At 36.1% G+C, this 14,972-nt stretch overlaps 2 protein-coding genes and 1 long non-coding RNA gene across 5 annotated transcripts in view; 2 read left to right on the forward strand and 1 right to left on the reverse strand.

Moving 5' to 3' along the window:
• The window catches only part of abcb5 (ATP-binding cassette, sub-family B (MDR/TAP), member 5), a 47,519-nt gene extending 45,139 nt beyond the window's left edge, over nt 1–2,380 (forward strand). For both annotated transcript variants that reach the window (XM_051865333.1, XM_051865332.1), the window contains exons 28-29: nt 784–930; nt 1,358–2,380. In XM_051865333.1, coding sequence (XP_051721293.1) covers nt 784–930; nt 1,358–1,558 — 348 coding nt within the window. In that variant the 3' untranslated portion in view covers nt 1,559–2,380. The remainder of the gene's footprint in view (nt 1–783; nt 931–1,357) is intronic.
• A 624-nt stretch (nt 2,381–3,004) lies between these two features.
• Nucleotides 3,005–6,114, reverse strand: sp8b (sp8 transcription factor b). 2 transcript variants are annotated; one of them, XM_051865336.1, is made up of 2 exons: nt 5,937–6,114; nt 3,005–5,568 (listed from the first exon to the last, which is right to left on the reverse strand). In XM_051865336.1, the coding sequence occupies exons 1-2, from the start codon at nt 5,955–5,957 to the stop codon at nt 4,222–4,224; spliced, it is 1,368 nt and encodes a 455-aa protein (XP_051721296.1). In that variant the 5' UTR covers nt 5,958–6,114; the 3' UTR covers nt 3,005–4,221. The 2 variants fall into 2 exon arrangements, with proteins under 2 accessions (XP_051721296.1, XP_051721295.1); XM_051865335.1 differs by lacking the exon at nt 5,937–6,114 and adding an exon at nt 5,680–5,930.
• LOC127497132 (uncharacterized) lies at nt 5,446–12,890 on the forward strand. Its single transcript, XR_007925462.1, has 2 exons — nt 5,446–5,590; nt 9,228–12,890. It is a non-coding gene; the product is annotated as an uncharacterized LOC127497132 (long non-coding RNA).
• Nucleotides 12,891–14,972: the final 2,082 nt, after the last annotated feature.

The raw sequence follows: 14,972 nt of genomic DNA on the forward strand, positions 1-14,972 counted from the left end.
ACGGTAGTTTATATTTGTAACACTGCAATAAAGTTCCATTTGGTAACATTAGTTAACATGAACTAACAATGAAAAATACTTTTAAAGCATTTATTTAAAAATAACAGTTGTATTTTTATTAATGAATGTTAACAAAGGTTAATAAATACTATAACAAATGTTTGTTAGTTAATTTTAGTTAATGCTAGTTAATGCATTGTTGTAACTAATTAACTACTGAGAACATATTGTAAAGTGTTACTATTATATTATTATATTATATTATATTCAGTTTTGGGGACAGTTACTTTTAAAAGTAATTCGTTAAAATTTTGTGTTACTCCCTAAAAAGTAACTAATTCAGTTACTTAGTTACTTTTTATAGAAAGTAATGTGTTACTTTACTTTTGCGTTGTGATTTCTTCTCACCTGGGCTGGGCTTGCTTGTTTGTTTGTTAATTTGTTGGCAAATATAAAGGCCCTTTCACTCTAAAAGTGAAATGAATAAGCCTCAGGCTGAAGGAAATGCAAATTTAGTCAATAAATGGGAAAACAAAGTAATTTGCGTTACTTATTTGAAAAAGTAATATATTTTAGTAGATGTTGTAAATGTAAAAGTAATGTGTTGCTTTACTAGTTACTTGAAAAGTAATCTGATTACATATCTCACGTTACTTGTAATGTGTACTTGTACTTTTTCTAACACTGATATTATATCATATTCTATTCTATTCTATTCTATTCTACATCAAAGCCATCTATAAAAAAAAATTGTCTCATTATACATATGTAATATCCCTTCAGAAATACAACACTCGAGTTGGAGATAAAGGCGCTCAGCTCTCTGGAGGACAGAAGCAAAGGATAGCCATTGCTCGAGCTCTGGTCCGCAAGCCCAAACTTTTGCTGCTGGACGAGGCCACATCAGCACTCGACACAGAGAGCGAGAAGGTTTGTAAAGGCTGTTACACATACATATTTGCAAAACTATTTAAGAGTATGTCATTATTAAGCTAATTTGATTTATTCCAACTGTTCCCTTTTTGATGCTGTTAGGACAACATGAAATTCTGCCTTTAACCAGCAGGTGGCACTTTTGGTAGTTTGAACTTGTATGACTGTGATCCTGTTGCTTTTAGGGAATGCCTTGAAAATCACGGATTTACACTCTACAAACTTGTGTTTTATTGTCTTATCACATTTAGACAAAAAGAAACAAAAGAAGATCAAACCTAAGAATCGAGTCATTCATAAAGTGCTACTTTAAATATGCATTTACTACTTAGTATTCATTATGTGCATATAGTACATGTTTGTGGACTAAAAAAGAAAGCTTAACTTTAAAGTTTCGGCCACTTCTTTCTTTCCTGCTATACAGATTGTGCAGAAGGCTCTTGATGACGCTCGGCTTGGCCGCACATGTATCGTCATTGCCCACCGCTTGTCCACTATTCAGAATGCTGACATCATCGTGGTGGTTCACAATGGCAAGGTGATTGAGCAGGGAACACATGCCCACCTCATGGCCAAACAAGGGGCCTACTATGCTCTGGTGAATGCACAAGTATCTGCTCACTAACTTAAACTCTAGTGTGAAATGAAGGGCAAAGATAAATAATTAAATGGTTAATCTTACATTTAAATTTAAATTAGGGTTTATTTTTTTCAGTTTGTTTTAGGACTAAATGTTACGCAAGTTCATTTTAAGAAGCTTACAATCAAATTCTGCACAATATTATTTAAATTTTTAAACGCCACGTAGCCAGATATTAAAAGGAGAAACGAAACAAAAAATCTGGGTTCTTTGTTGATTGTACACTTTCTTTTTGTTACTTTGTTACATCTCATTGAAAAGATACTATTCTTATATAAAAAGAGAAAGATGTTGTATATCTATAGATTTATTTTTCTCAATTTTTATATACAAATATTGTTTGTTATATGTATTGTATATAGTATATGTATTGTTATTTTATTGTACATAAAACAATGTTCAGTAAAATTCCCTTGACACTTTTGTTCCCCAACACATCTTTGCCTTAACAGGCAATTGCAACAGTTTTACCTAAAGTTTTGCAGGTTTGTACAGTGAGCATAAACCCTTTGAATGTGAATATTCGCACAAGTGTTTTGTTTATATGACCTCAGCATCGCATGGGGGCGCAATGTGCTCGTGGTTCGAGCCTCCAACATGTTGGACCTTTTTTTCCGCACAGGCTAACTTTATTGTCTCCCGAATAGAAACGGCCTCTTTATTCTTGTATTATGTCTGATAATGTTATGTACTGTTTATTATTAAGATGCTTTTTTCGATTTTTATCAAATGAATTACCCATAATTCCCTGCTGTCGTTCCTTCCTCTGAAATGTTTAAATAAAATTATTTATTTAAAGTAAAACTATCTTGTTTAAAGTAAACTCCTGTTTTTACCTTTTGTTTATGTATTATTTTTATTTTTTACGCTTTGCTTTGTACATTTTTATTGCTTTTTTTTCATATACACAATCATGCGCTGATAACATTCTGCATAGCTACGTTTATTTTTCGAAAGACATAAAAATCCTTGAACATTATTTGTTTTCGTAGCAACTGAAAAACGTAATAATTTGTTATTTGGTTGGTGTGTTCTGAGATTTATTGGAAAAACTCTTAATTTTGTAGTGACTGCAAAGTTATATCTTCCGTAAAACAACCTACATTTATAGTCACCGTTTTAATAAACATATGAGCGACTGAATAATTTTACATGGCACAACATTAAATGATCTCAGAAGCACATGTTTATTGTCTATATTCTTAGCTACTGAAGGAATGTGTACGACTAAAAATAATTGTATAGCAAATAATACACGTCAATTTACCAAAGCTGCTTCATTTCGTGGGTTTCACAACAACTGCAGTTTTTAACATTTTAACACATTTTATTTTTTCAATTGGTAATGAAATGGCGTAACAGGTCCTGCACTTGATCACAGTTTAATTTATAGAAGTTGGACATTGCAGTAATAATATCAACGGCAAATCGTTCACTGTGGCTGAATCCATGTTGACTTTATTGAGTGGCTTCAATTAGAAAGCCAATTTCTCAAATAAAAGATGTGAAATAAACGCTCACCTTACATGTGCATGCTTACATAAATTAGAAAACGTGATTAAACACTGAATTCTGAATTTAAAATCTTACAAATCATTTCAAAGTGCGTCTATGACAGACCTCCAAAAAAATCAAGTCCAACTCGTGGATAAATATGACGTTTTTCTTCACAAAAAAACACTCCCGTACAGTTTTGGATATTTACTAGAGTCAATATATATGCAACTAAAAATACTATTCAAAATTTGCGTCTTGAACAAACACATACCCAACTTTTACATCAGTGTGAAATAACCTTCTAGTCTATTCTATTTTATTTTCAATATGTACATGTTTTTTTTGCAGCAACAGGAAATAAGTACATTTCATACAACTTAGGATTTGTAGTCTGTAGTTTCGACAAAGACCAATGTGCGATATATAGACTATTTTTCGAATATTAAAGAAGTGAATTTGTAAATGACAAAACGAAGTCTATTCAACACTACGGCAATTTATCCTTACGAAATTGGATTTTAGTAGTGTTCATGAATAAAGTGCCACAGTTTGGTTTTGAGAAAAAAAGTTAGCAATGACAGGCCACTTCACTGATGGCTAAAATACATTTTTGTTTTCTGTTTAATAACAACAGTAAGTAAAAGACTATTCGACAAATACCCATCAGAATGCACATATCAGATTATGTCCTTTTTAATATTCCCTTAATTTACCAAATTCATGTCGCATAGAATCTGTGCAGACCAAAACAATCTTACTTCATTGTAAATTACATTTTAATCGTAAATTGAATCACTTTACAACATCCAAGTGAAATGGCCACACGGTTATTTCTCAAGGAACACCAGGTGACACTTTATATTAACTTTCACTGTTAACCATAACAAATAATAGCTATTAAGCTTGACAGAAAATTAGTTAATGTACATTCAACTAGCTAAAAAGGAATGAAACTTTGGTTTATAGTTTCATGGAGGATATTCATAATTGAATGTGCATTATCTATCGATCTGTTCACCGTTTTACAACGTTCGTTAACAACTTGAATTGCTGAAAGTTTTTATAAAGTGTTACCGAACGAACAGCACAACCTTTTGTGAACCGTCAAATAAGTCCATTCGAGATTTCGTGTACGTGCATTTTGAATGGGATTAATCAATGGAGTTTGCTCGGCCGTTCATGCCCGTCGTCGGGACAGACTCGGAAGGTTGCAACAGGTCAGGTGAGTGGCACGAGGGGCTACCGGGCACACTGTGCTCGCTGTCGGTGTCACTTCCTCGTTTGCCTCCACTCGCCCCAGACCCAGACCCTGACGAGCCTCCGGCACTGTGCGTTTTGACATGTTTACTGAGGTGGTCGCTCCGCATGAACCTCTTGTTACACACGGGACAAGCGAAGCGCTTTTCGCCGGTGTGTGTACGTAAATGTCGCTGAAGCTCGTCGGAGCGCGTGAACCTCTTCCCACAGAACAACCAGTTACACACAAACGGCCTTTCTCCGGTGTGCCACCTCAAATGAGCCTTGAGGTGCGACGTTTTGCCGTAAACTTTCCCACAACCGGGAATGTGACAGCTGTGTAGCCCTTTTCTGCGGAGGCTCGCGCCTGCTGGACCCAGCCGTTCCGCCTCTTGACAGTTCGGGCAGTCGCACGTCGCTCTGCCCGAGTAGCGCCGCGCTGAGGACCGCGGAGATCCCGCCAGCGAGGCCGTCGGACCCCCTGTCAACATTGAGCCTCCCGCTCCACCCAGGGGAGAGGGACTGGAGTCCGGGTACGAGGAGAGCACGGGTTTGAATCCGTCCATGAGGTGCTGACCGGTGGTCAGGAGATGCGGGGACGCACTGGTACTAAAGGCAGAGTGGCTTAAACTCGAGTAGTCTGAGTTGTATCCGCCCAGAGGTGAGTGTAAAGAAGTCTGCAGCCCACCGGAGTGAAGGGACGTCTGGAGTGCGGCCCCGTTCGGGTTCTGCACGTCAATCCAGCCGGCTCCCACGTCCCACCACGCGGATGCGCCCGTGGTGCCCACATCCCCCGTGGGTATGCCAGGGTGCGAGGACTTGAACCACGACTCGTATGGATGCGCCACGCTCATTCTCGGGTAAATGCTTTGCAAACTGTCCACGGACGTGTGCACCTTGGAAATAAACATGGGCTGGTGGCTGGGCTCTTGGGAGTTGTTGGAAACAGACGCCTGGAAAACGGAGTAGTCGTTTCCGAAGTGGGAGTTGGATGAAGTACCAGAAGTTAAGGAAAAGGCACTGGATCCCGTGGAAGTGTTCGTGCCAAAAGAGTCGCTTAAACCACCACCATTCCGAGTGAAAGAGGATAAACTGGATCCTAAATTACAGCTGCTGGCTGCCGCTCGTTTCCACGGGTGGAATCCTTTTCCGAACGAAGAGGAGTTATCCGAAATAGAGGAAGGAGAAGGACTCGGGCTCCCGATTTTGTTACACGTCGCAGCCAACATGGCTAAAGGAGTCGACCCCAATCTCGGCTCCTCCTGGAAGAAAATGAGTTAGAAGGTAAGTAAAGATGGTATGTTTGGGAACCGGGTACATTAGGAGAACAGTTTTGACTTGCTGTCTTTTTTATCCAACAACATCAAACATACCTGAAGAGTGCTAGTAAAGAAATATCTAGCTACTGAAACACAACCAGTCGCAAACAAAACAAAGCGAAACACAGCAGATAAATACCAATGAATGTTATACATACAATGTCGTAGTTGAGAAATGGAACTCCTGCTCGTTTCTCTCGCTTAAAACATAATCAAGTGACTCTCTCCCCGGCTGACCCAAGAAATTTTAATCCCCACGGCAGGACAATAAAGGAAACTAATTAAACCAGCACGAAACTCCTTAGACTCACCCCTAGAAGTGAAGTTGCCATCACAAAAGTGCCCTCCTCAGAGGATCTTTTTATATTTATGAATCAGAGCACTGTTTTTTTAGAGGTGTGCAATACAATGATGTGGTCCGCCCATTCCAGCACAATTGTAGCTCCTCTCACGGCTTTGAAGTGCCGCTGAGACACGGGCGACCAATCAGGAAGAGCCGTACCTTCACGCGGCCACATTCTAGCGTGAGGTCATCGATAGAGCACTTCAGACAAGATCTCCACCCCTTCCAACACCCCCCTCATAATAAAACTGAAGTTAAATGAGAATGACTGGAAGTTTTGGGGAAAAGTTTTTTATTCTTTGTAAAGGGGTTAATAAGGTTATTGGACCCCCTGATCTGTTTTGAATTATTATTATTATTATAATTATGTAATGTCTGCTACAAGTTGTGATAATAGCAATTGTCATATCACTCGTTGTCGTTGCCTTACAGGTGTAGATTCTCAAACTATTTTAAAGAAATTATCAAAAAGACAAAACGAACAGGTTATAATTTTAACTAGGCTAATCTACAAATGTTTGACCACGTGATTTTGTTTTGAAAATTAACACGCTTAATAAAACGTTCATTTCATCAACAAAAGTTTAATTTCAATTTTAACAAAAGTTAAAATGTAAATTTAAAATGTATAAACATGCAATGCAAGTTGAAGAAATCAATATATGAATTCTCATAACTTCACAGAATTATGACATAGGCCTCTCTCTCTCTCTCTCTCTCTCTCTCTCTCTCTCTCTCTCTCTCTTCACACACATACAATAATGACAAGTAACAAACAAGGCTTTTTAGGACTGGTGTGTTTTCGATATATATTGTTAGTATTATAGGCTACGTATTAATTCGGGCATTGAACTCTGTGAACTTGCTAACTCATGTTGGTCAGTACAAAAAAACAAAAACAAAACAAAACAAAAGAACATTTCACATAATGCATGTAAACGTCTTTACAAGCTGGAATATGGCTTTTGTGTTCTGTTAACTCTCAACAGCAATACAGTGGCGGGCTATTGATATCAGGACGATGAATGCAGAAATGCTCTCAGGATAATGATGTAGCCCTGGCTACTCTATTTACATGCGCCGTGGACCGGAGGCATAAATTTCATTTGAATTTCAAATTTAATAAAGCAGGAGGTTTTTAATCATGAGAAGTTTTATTTGTTTGATATTAACATTCTTATTGACCGGCTTCGTTGACCAACTTAGTCATTATAGGACAGCAAAAAGTTAATTAAAACGACCGAAGATTATTCATCAAATCATCTGTCTCCGCCGTGTCGCCTCCTTTACTGCGGGAAGTGATAGATGGCTGATCAGATTCATTTCTCTGTTTCTTCGATTTGCACAACACTTCTGTTGTTTCCTCTTAGCCTTTCTAATTCAAAGAACAAGAAGCAGTTGAATTTAAAATGGAGATAATAAAATACGGAACAAAAATTAACCAAGGCATATTAGGAATAAAAGGGAATCATTTGCGACAATTTGAAATTTCAGCCGTATTTGTGTGAAAGTTTTAAAGTTAATTATAAAAACTGAGATAAAAATAATTAAACGTACAACTTTTGCTTTAAATTTTGCAGCACGTCACAATAATATTTAACTTTTTTGTGGATGGTGAGATTGTGGTAAAAAGACTTAAAAAAAAATCTCACACTAAAACATTTTCATACCAAAACATCCGACTATAACAGACAAATAAATGTAGTAAAACTTAACGGCAGCATACATCCGTAACTCAACATGCACGCGCAACTTATGCCAAAATACAAATGTCGCACACACACACAAACAAATGTCCCATAAACTGCAGCATTGTTTGATTGCAACAGATGCATGATGCACATACCGTGTCTGTGTCCTCGGTTTATTGATTGACCCCGCGCGCATCTCCTCTCGCACAGCAGAAGGTAGTGGCGCTCGCGCACAGGGAACGCGCAGACCCTGGAAGATAAATGTTACTTTGGGAATTGAGTTTAATTACGAATAACGGAGGAGCCGCTCGGCCACCGGTGGTGTAATCAAAACATGTGTTCATGTCCTCTGACAAGACAGCGCGAGAGATGCGCGAGAGCTGTGTGATCTGCAGAGGATTAGATGGAAGCGCAGTAACAGCATGTGGTGTTTTTTTTTTTTTAAATACTGAAAACACTATTAATTATTTAATTGCTTTTAAAATTAAAATAAAATAGGTTATAGAAAATATACATGGGAAATGTGCAAATGAATATAGGACTATATAAATATAAATAATTTGAATCGTTATTTTTGTGTATATTAATTCATATCAGAGCAGAGGCTTAATACTGTAAATTATCAAATTAAAAAATAAAATAAAATAACGAACAAAACAAAACAGATATAAAAAAATAAATAAATAAATACCAGGAGTCAAAAGCAACAACAAAACGTTCGTGCATGTAATATCCTGTTGCTTTCTTTCCCAAGATAGGCCACTGAGGTTCCTTTTGGCCTGCGTTGAACAGATGTCCCCATCTCTGCCTTTCTTCTCCCATGCATGGGCTACATTACCGTCATGAAATCAAGCTGAAGAAACCTGTCCCATTCGTGGCCCTAATCATCGCGTTATTCTGGCCCAGTGCGCACGAACAAAATGGGTTTAATATTGCGTGCTCTCAATAATTTTGCGAAAAGAAAAGAGGGGAAGTCAGCGGCTGTGTCCCGGAGATGGTGGGAGCACTTTCCTCTTTAATCTTATGATTATCCAGGAAAACTGATAATCCAGTGGTCTACCTGTCCGAGTCCGGCGGAACATCACTAATTGCCGGAATTCGAAACTAGTAATAAAGATTTAGGACTACATTGAAAGCATCGATTTAAAAACAAAAATGAATACTTTAATGAAAGACAATTATATATTGTTTAAAAAACATTTATTTATTTATTTATTTACACTTTTATTTGTTAATTATTAATACTAAACAAGTAAGTTTTGCCTAAGTTTATTTACTAAGAATCTGCAGGTTTATAACAATGTCCTAACAATAAATAAATAAATATCTATATAAATATATATTATACATAAATATATATTATATATAATATAAATAAAATATATACTACATATATATATATATATATATATATATAGGCCAGAAAATCATAAATATATATATATATATATATATATATTATACTTGTTAAATTATTTCAATCATTATGCATCATTACTAGTTTAGTGTATTGCCTTTTGTAAAATATCATATAAATGTGGGGCCATGGCCGGACTCTTTCTTTTCAGCAGGAGGTGGGACAGAGAGACCAGATGTCCCTGTGTGTGCAGGGCTGCCAAGTGAGGCTAGAGCAGTGAAGCCCGAGACACAAGAGCCCAAATGGTGTGACAAAGGAGGAGCAGGAAGCCTGGCTCTGCCTGGATGAACCTCAGAGAGCGCCAGTCCACATCCACATCCCAGCCCCAACCCTCGGCCCACGTCCCACAACCCCATTGAACTACTAGAGCAGGGCCACGGACCATGTGCTGACTTTTTGCTGGATCACACAACCATTGACATGATCACAGGAGTGTAAACGCTGACATATGATCACTAGAGGACAAGTGAGCGCGGTTTAAGCAGCAAGCTCACACATATGCAGCGTACTCCCCACAAAACATGTCATTTTATATGTTATTCAAGGCTCTTGTGTATTTAAAACACACACTTGTCAACGAATATAAGCTGCATTTGGGTAACTAATGAATTCACACCAACCAGATAAGGTGGTATTTGTCATATGACATACACCAGCGTACATCGCTTCTATGTGTCCCATGTCCAATAACTCATTCATCTTGATTTAATCAGTGTTGTGTGGACACTAGATGGGGGAGGAGGCATCCAGCAGCTAATCACCAAAGCTAAACACCTGGAAACGTGGCATCATGGGCTATGTGGTCATTATCATTATCATAAGCTCTCTAATTAACCTACAAATCACATGCTAATGTAACACAGTATACAGGAGCCAGTGTACTTAATGAATGACAGATGCAAATTTTCTTAGGTTTTAAATATGACAACAGGTCAGCTTTTGCTATGATCTGAGCGACTTGTTTTGATCAGAAACTTTAATTTTAGGGGTTACAGGGGCGATTTGATGTTTTAAAAGTTAATCCTCTGGATTGCAAGATTTGGACCAGAAGTTGCATTGTGTCTGTTAAAGTTGCATGAGAAATAAGGAGACAAACAAAGTGACATGGATTTCTAGGATCTACAATATTATCACAAAGTTATATATATATATATATATAATCTCACAGACAATACAACTAGACAGATGTCAAAATATGGATAAATAAATAAAAACAAAAAATAGAAATAAATAATAGATACAAACAATAAATAAATAGGCAGGCAGGCAGAGAGAGAAAGAGAGAGAGAATAAATAAATAAATAAATAAAGGATATGGATAGATAAATAGATAAATAAATAAATAAATAAAAAATACAAATAAATAATAGATACAATTAAATAAATAAACTAGATAGATAGATTTATGGATATGGATAAATAAATAAATTAAACAAAAATAGAAATAAATAATAGATAAATTAAATAAATAAACAAACATAGATAGATAGATAGATAGATAGATAGATAGATAGATAGATAGATAGATAGATAGATAGATATATAGATAGATAGATAGATAGATATGGATAAATAAATAAAAACAAAAATAGAAATAAATAATAGATACAATTAAATAAACAAATAGATAGACAGGTAGACAGACAGGCAGACAGACAGACAGACAGACAGATAGATAGATAGATAGATAGATAGATAGATAGATAGATAGATAGATAGATAGATAGATAGATAGATAGATAGATAGATAGATAGATAGATAGATAGATAGATAGATAGATAGATAGATATGGATAAATAAATAAAAACAAAAATAGAAATAAATAATAGATACAATTAAATAAACAAATAGATAGACAGGTAGACAGACAGACAGACAGACAGACAGACAGACAGACAGATAGATAGATAGATAGATAGATAGATAGATAGATAGATAGATAGATAGATAGATAGATAGATAGATAGATAGATAGATAGATAGATAGATAGATTAATTGATTGATTGATTGATGTGGATAAATAAATAAATTAAAACAAAAATAGAAATAAATAATAGATACAATTAAATAAATAAACAAATAGATAGACAGGTAGACAGACAGACAGAGAGACAGACAGACAGACAGATAGATAGATAGATAGATAGATAGATAGATAGATAGATAGATAGATAGATAGATAGATAGATAGATAGATAGATAGATAGATTGATTAATTGATTGATTGATGTGGATAAATAAATTAATTAAAACAAAAATAGAAATAAATAATAGGTACAATTAAATAAATAAACATAGATAGACAGACATACAGTAGATAGATAGCAAATAAATAAATAAATAGAACACATTTCCCATGCCTTTACATAAGTGCTTTTTATCAAAAGCTACTAGTTTAATCACAGTGGTATTGCCAAATACAGTATCTAACACTTGTGTTCCTTCAGCCATGCATGAAAACGCGGTTAAGTATGATGCGTTCTGAGGAGCAGTGCTTTTGTGTGAGAGGGTTTGTCAGGCTATTTGCTGTCCAGTGAGGTCATCAGGAGTGGGTAAGCAGGCTTTGTAAGGGCCCCTGCACAGGTGTGGCAGCAGCCCTTGCTGAAGGAGTGCAGTGAAGCACGAACAATCATCTAAATGTCTGTGAGATGAAATGGCTAGTTAACAATCTTTTGACTGCCCCAACCTCAGAGCTTTTGTCGGGTATCGATCGACCAGCTGCCACTGGGTTATTGTCAGCCTGGATGGAAGCCCCTTTGGCTGGGAGGGATGGGTCGCAGTTTATGTGTGTGTGTGTGTGTGTGTGTTGGGTAGACGGGTGTTGCTTCTTTCTAAAAGGCTTTTTTCCCCCTTTAAGTTGTAGTTTAGTCTAGTTAATTAGGTAATAGTCTTTATTTTAAAAGCGTGTGGACAAAAAGGAAAAAAATGTCTTTGAGTGCAGCTCATGGTTTAGTTAACTGAGAGTTAACAGTTAACTGAGCAGCTAATGTGTGCATGTCATTCAATAAAAGTATGCACCATGTATATGAATAAAATATTCACCAAATGTCAACCTAAAAAAATCATGTACAATAACATCTAAATTAAAATGAGTTCATTTTAAGTCAAGAATATTATTCAACACTAGTACATCAGCTTAAAAATATTAAATACAGATAGATAGATTGCAGCTATTCAATACACAGTTTATTCCTAGACTTTTCTGTCCTCTACATTACTCCAGTGGGTGTGTGCAAGTTTGTCAGTGTGAGGGACAGCCATAGAGCCATGTGGCACTGAGTAAAGTGCTGAGAGTCAGCCCTGACTCCTACAGTTTCAGTAATTATCCACAACTGCCCATTCTGTCCATCCACGGCCATAATGGAGACCAGAGCGTGTGCCTGTCACTACTACAGAAAGGGAGGGAAGGGACAGGGGAGAGACAGGGCGGAGAGACAAGTATTTGCCTACCTCATTATGTCATTGCGGTGACACAATAGCAACTTCTTTTTTTCTTTTGTCACTGTGACAAAACATTTAAGTTAGCAAACTCATTCCGAGAGGGGCCCTGCATTGTTGTTATTGGTTTGCTTCTATTAGTTTAACTTTCATGGACCTTTTAGACTTATTAGACAATGAAATGATCCAGAATTATATTTGTTTTCAAGTTCTGTTCAGAGCAAACACACACACACACACACACACACACACACACACACACACACACACACACACACACACAAAAGTCAGTTATAATTACCAACTCATAATATTATGTATAATAATTTAAATGATGTACTTGTAGGTAAGTTAATAAATGTACTTTAATGTAATTGTTGTTACTGTTATAACTATATACAACTGTTTTCAACATTGACAATAATAATTGTTAATGTTTTTTGAGCACCAAATCAGACAGGAGTCATGGCTACTGAAAAATGGTCACCATCACACAAAAAAATATATTTGCAAAATAGATTAAAATAGAAAACACTTATTTTCAATAGTCATAATATTTCACAATCCAAAAGCATATTATTATTATTATTATTGGTTTTAGTACCATTCAAAAGTTTGCCGTCAATCTGATTTTCTTATAAAATATATTAACATTACTAATACTACTACTAATATATGTTTATATATATATATATATATACACACACACACACACACATACATTTTTTATGTATGTATAATACTTTTAGTAGTATTATTTAATATATTTTGATACATTTATATAAAGTTAATATATCTTTTTTTAAACAAATGTATCCATTTTATTTTCACATATAAAAGTGTTTCAGATTTGAAAATGTTACATTCAGTGTTCTTTGGGCTCTAATCAACATTCTTGTTTTGCCGTGATTTTTGCCAAGACATGTTCCTGGATCAACATATTTTGCTGATCCTGGAACAACATTCCTATCTGAAAAATAACCCTATCCGTACCCCTAAACCTAACCCTACCCATAACTTATCTCTAAAAGATAACAGGTGAATAACACTGATGTAGAAACACCTAACCCTGGGTGTAAGTCTAAATTTGACAAAAAACTGTAAACTTGTCCCTCAAATCTGATTGGTTGATTGGAATGTTGTTCCAGGATCGACAAAAATTTTGATCCAGAAACATGTAGTACTTGGTAAAATCACATTAACCGTCAATTGCGATTATACAAACTTATGCAATCACTGATCATCTCAATTATTACATTTAAACTATGTTTATTATATATTTGATGATGTTATATTAATGCCCTCCAAAGTATGGTCTAGGCTACTTCATACACTGCTCACTCGGGGAAGGAGGTGTATTGATTATTTTTTTATTCACAGACATTCCTTTGTCCTTCCATAGCTTGACACTTGTTTTTAATCAGTCAGCTGATGTCTCTTGGCTTATAATTTGTGCTCAGTTGACACGAAGAGAATTTAGATGTCACAGACAGAACTGCGCTGTAACTGTGCTGAGGTCAGCAGGCACCTGCAGAGCTAGACTCTAGAGATATCTGGCGGCATGTCAGTGCAACAAAAAGATGTTCCTGTACTGAGAAAAAAAAAAAAAATCCTATAAGCTGCGTTGTCCTAAATAGCTCTAAAAACCAAGAGTTATTTTGCTTTTGCTGCTGTTTTTATGATGTCTGTCATGTTCAAAACACTTTTTGTCTCAAATTATTATTTTTTTCTCCAGGCACTTACCAGAAAACCTGCAGAAAGATGCCACTGAGACCTCAGGAATATTGCTGGTTCAAATCTTCTTGTACCATCAGATGCCAAGGTCTCATATTTGGGCTCGCTACTGCTTTTGAATAACCTGGATCAGATGTTCTCAGCATTGTTTCATCTGAAAAATAAAGCTGAACAAAAACCCTACAAGATGAATAAATATGTATGAAATCAGTTTTGGCAGTAGACACACGACCATGTTCTTTAGCGGATTTAACTGATATAAGAAATTATGTCTTTAGTTTGATTGTGAGCATTAGACCATCATATGTGGATACATACAAGCTGTGAGCATTAAATCAGACATGCTTAGCCCTTTATTGGATTTTTTATTGGCTCCAATTTTCACTTTGATCGACTCGTCCCAGCAGGGGTGCTGAACACCTTGTTTTTGCCTACGCAAAATAAGATCTGTTATATATATGTGTAAGCATTCTCTGCTATTCCTATGGCTATCAAAGTTCCCAGGAACCCTCCACCTCCCCTAGCTCCACTCGCCTAGATCTGCCAGATACCACAACAGCATGCGTAGCAGATCCAATCTGCAAAGACCAAATACATTAGCTTTGCCATATTAATTAAAGGGGTGGTTCACTGTTTTTTTTCTAGGCTTGATTATGTTTATGGGGCGCAGTTTAACATGTCTTAATGCTTCGTTTTTTAAAAAAACGCTGTATTTTTCATAT

This window comes from Ctenopharyngodon idella, chromosome 16 (genome assembly GCF_019924925.1).
Source record: "Ctenopharyngodon idella isolate HZGC_01 chromosome 16, HZGC01, whole genome shotgun sequence".
Classification (NCBI taxonomy): domain Eukaryota; kingdom Metazoa; phylum Chordata; class Actinopteri; order Cypriniformes; family Xenocyprididae; genus Ctenopharyngodon; species Ctenopharyngodon idella.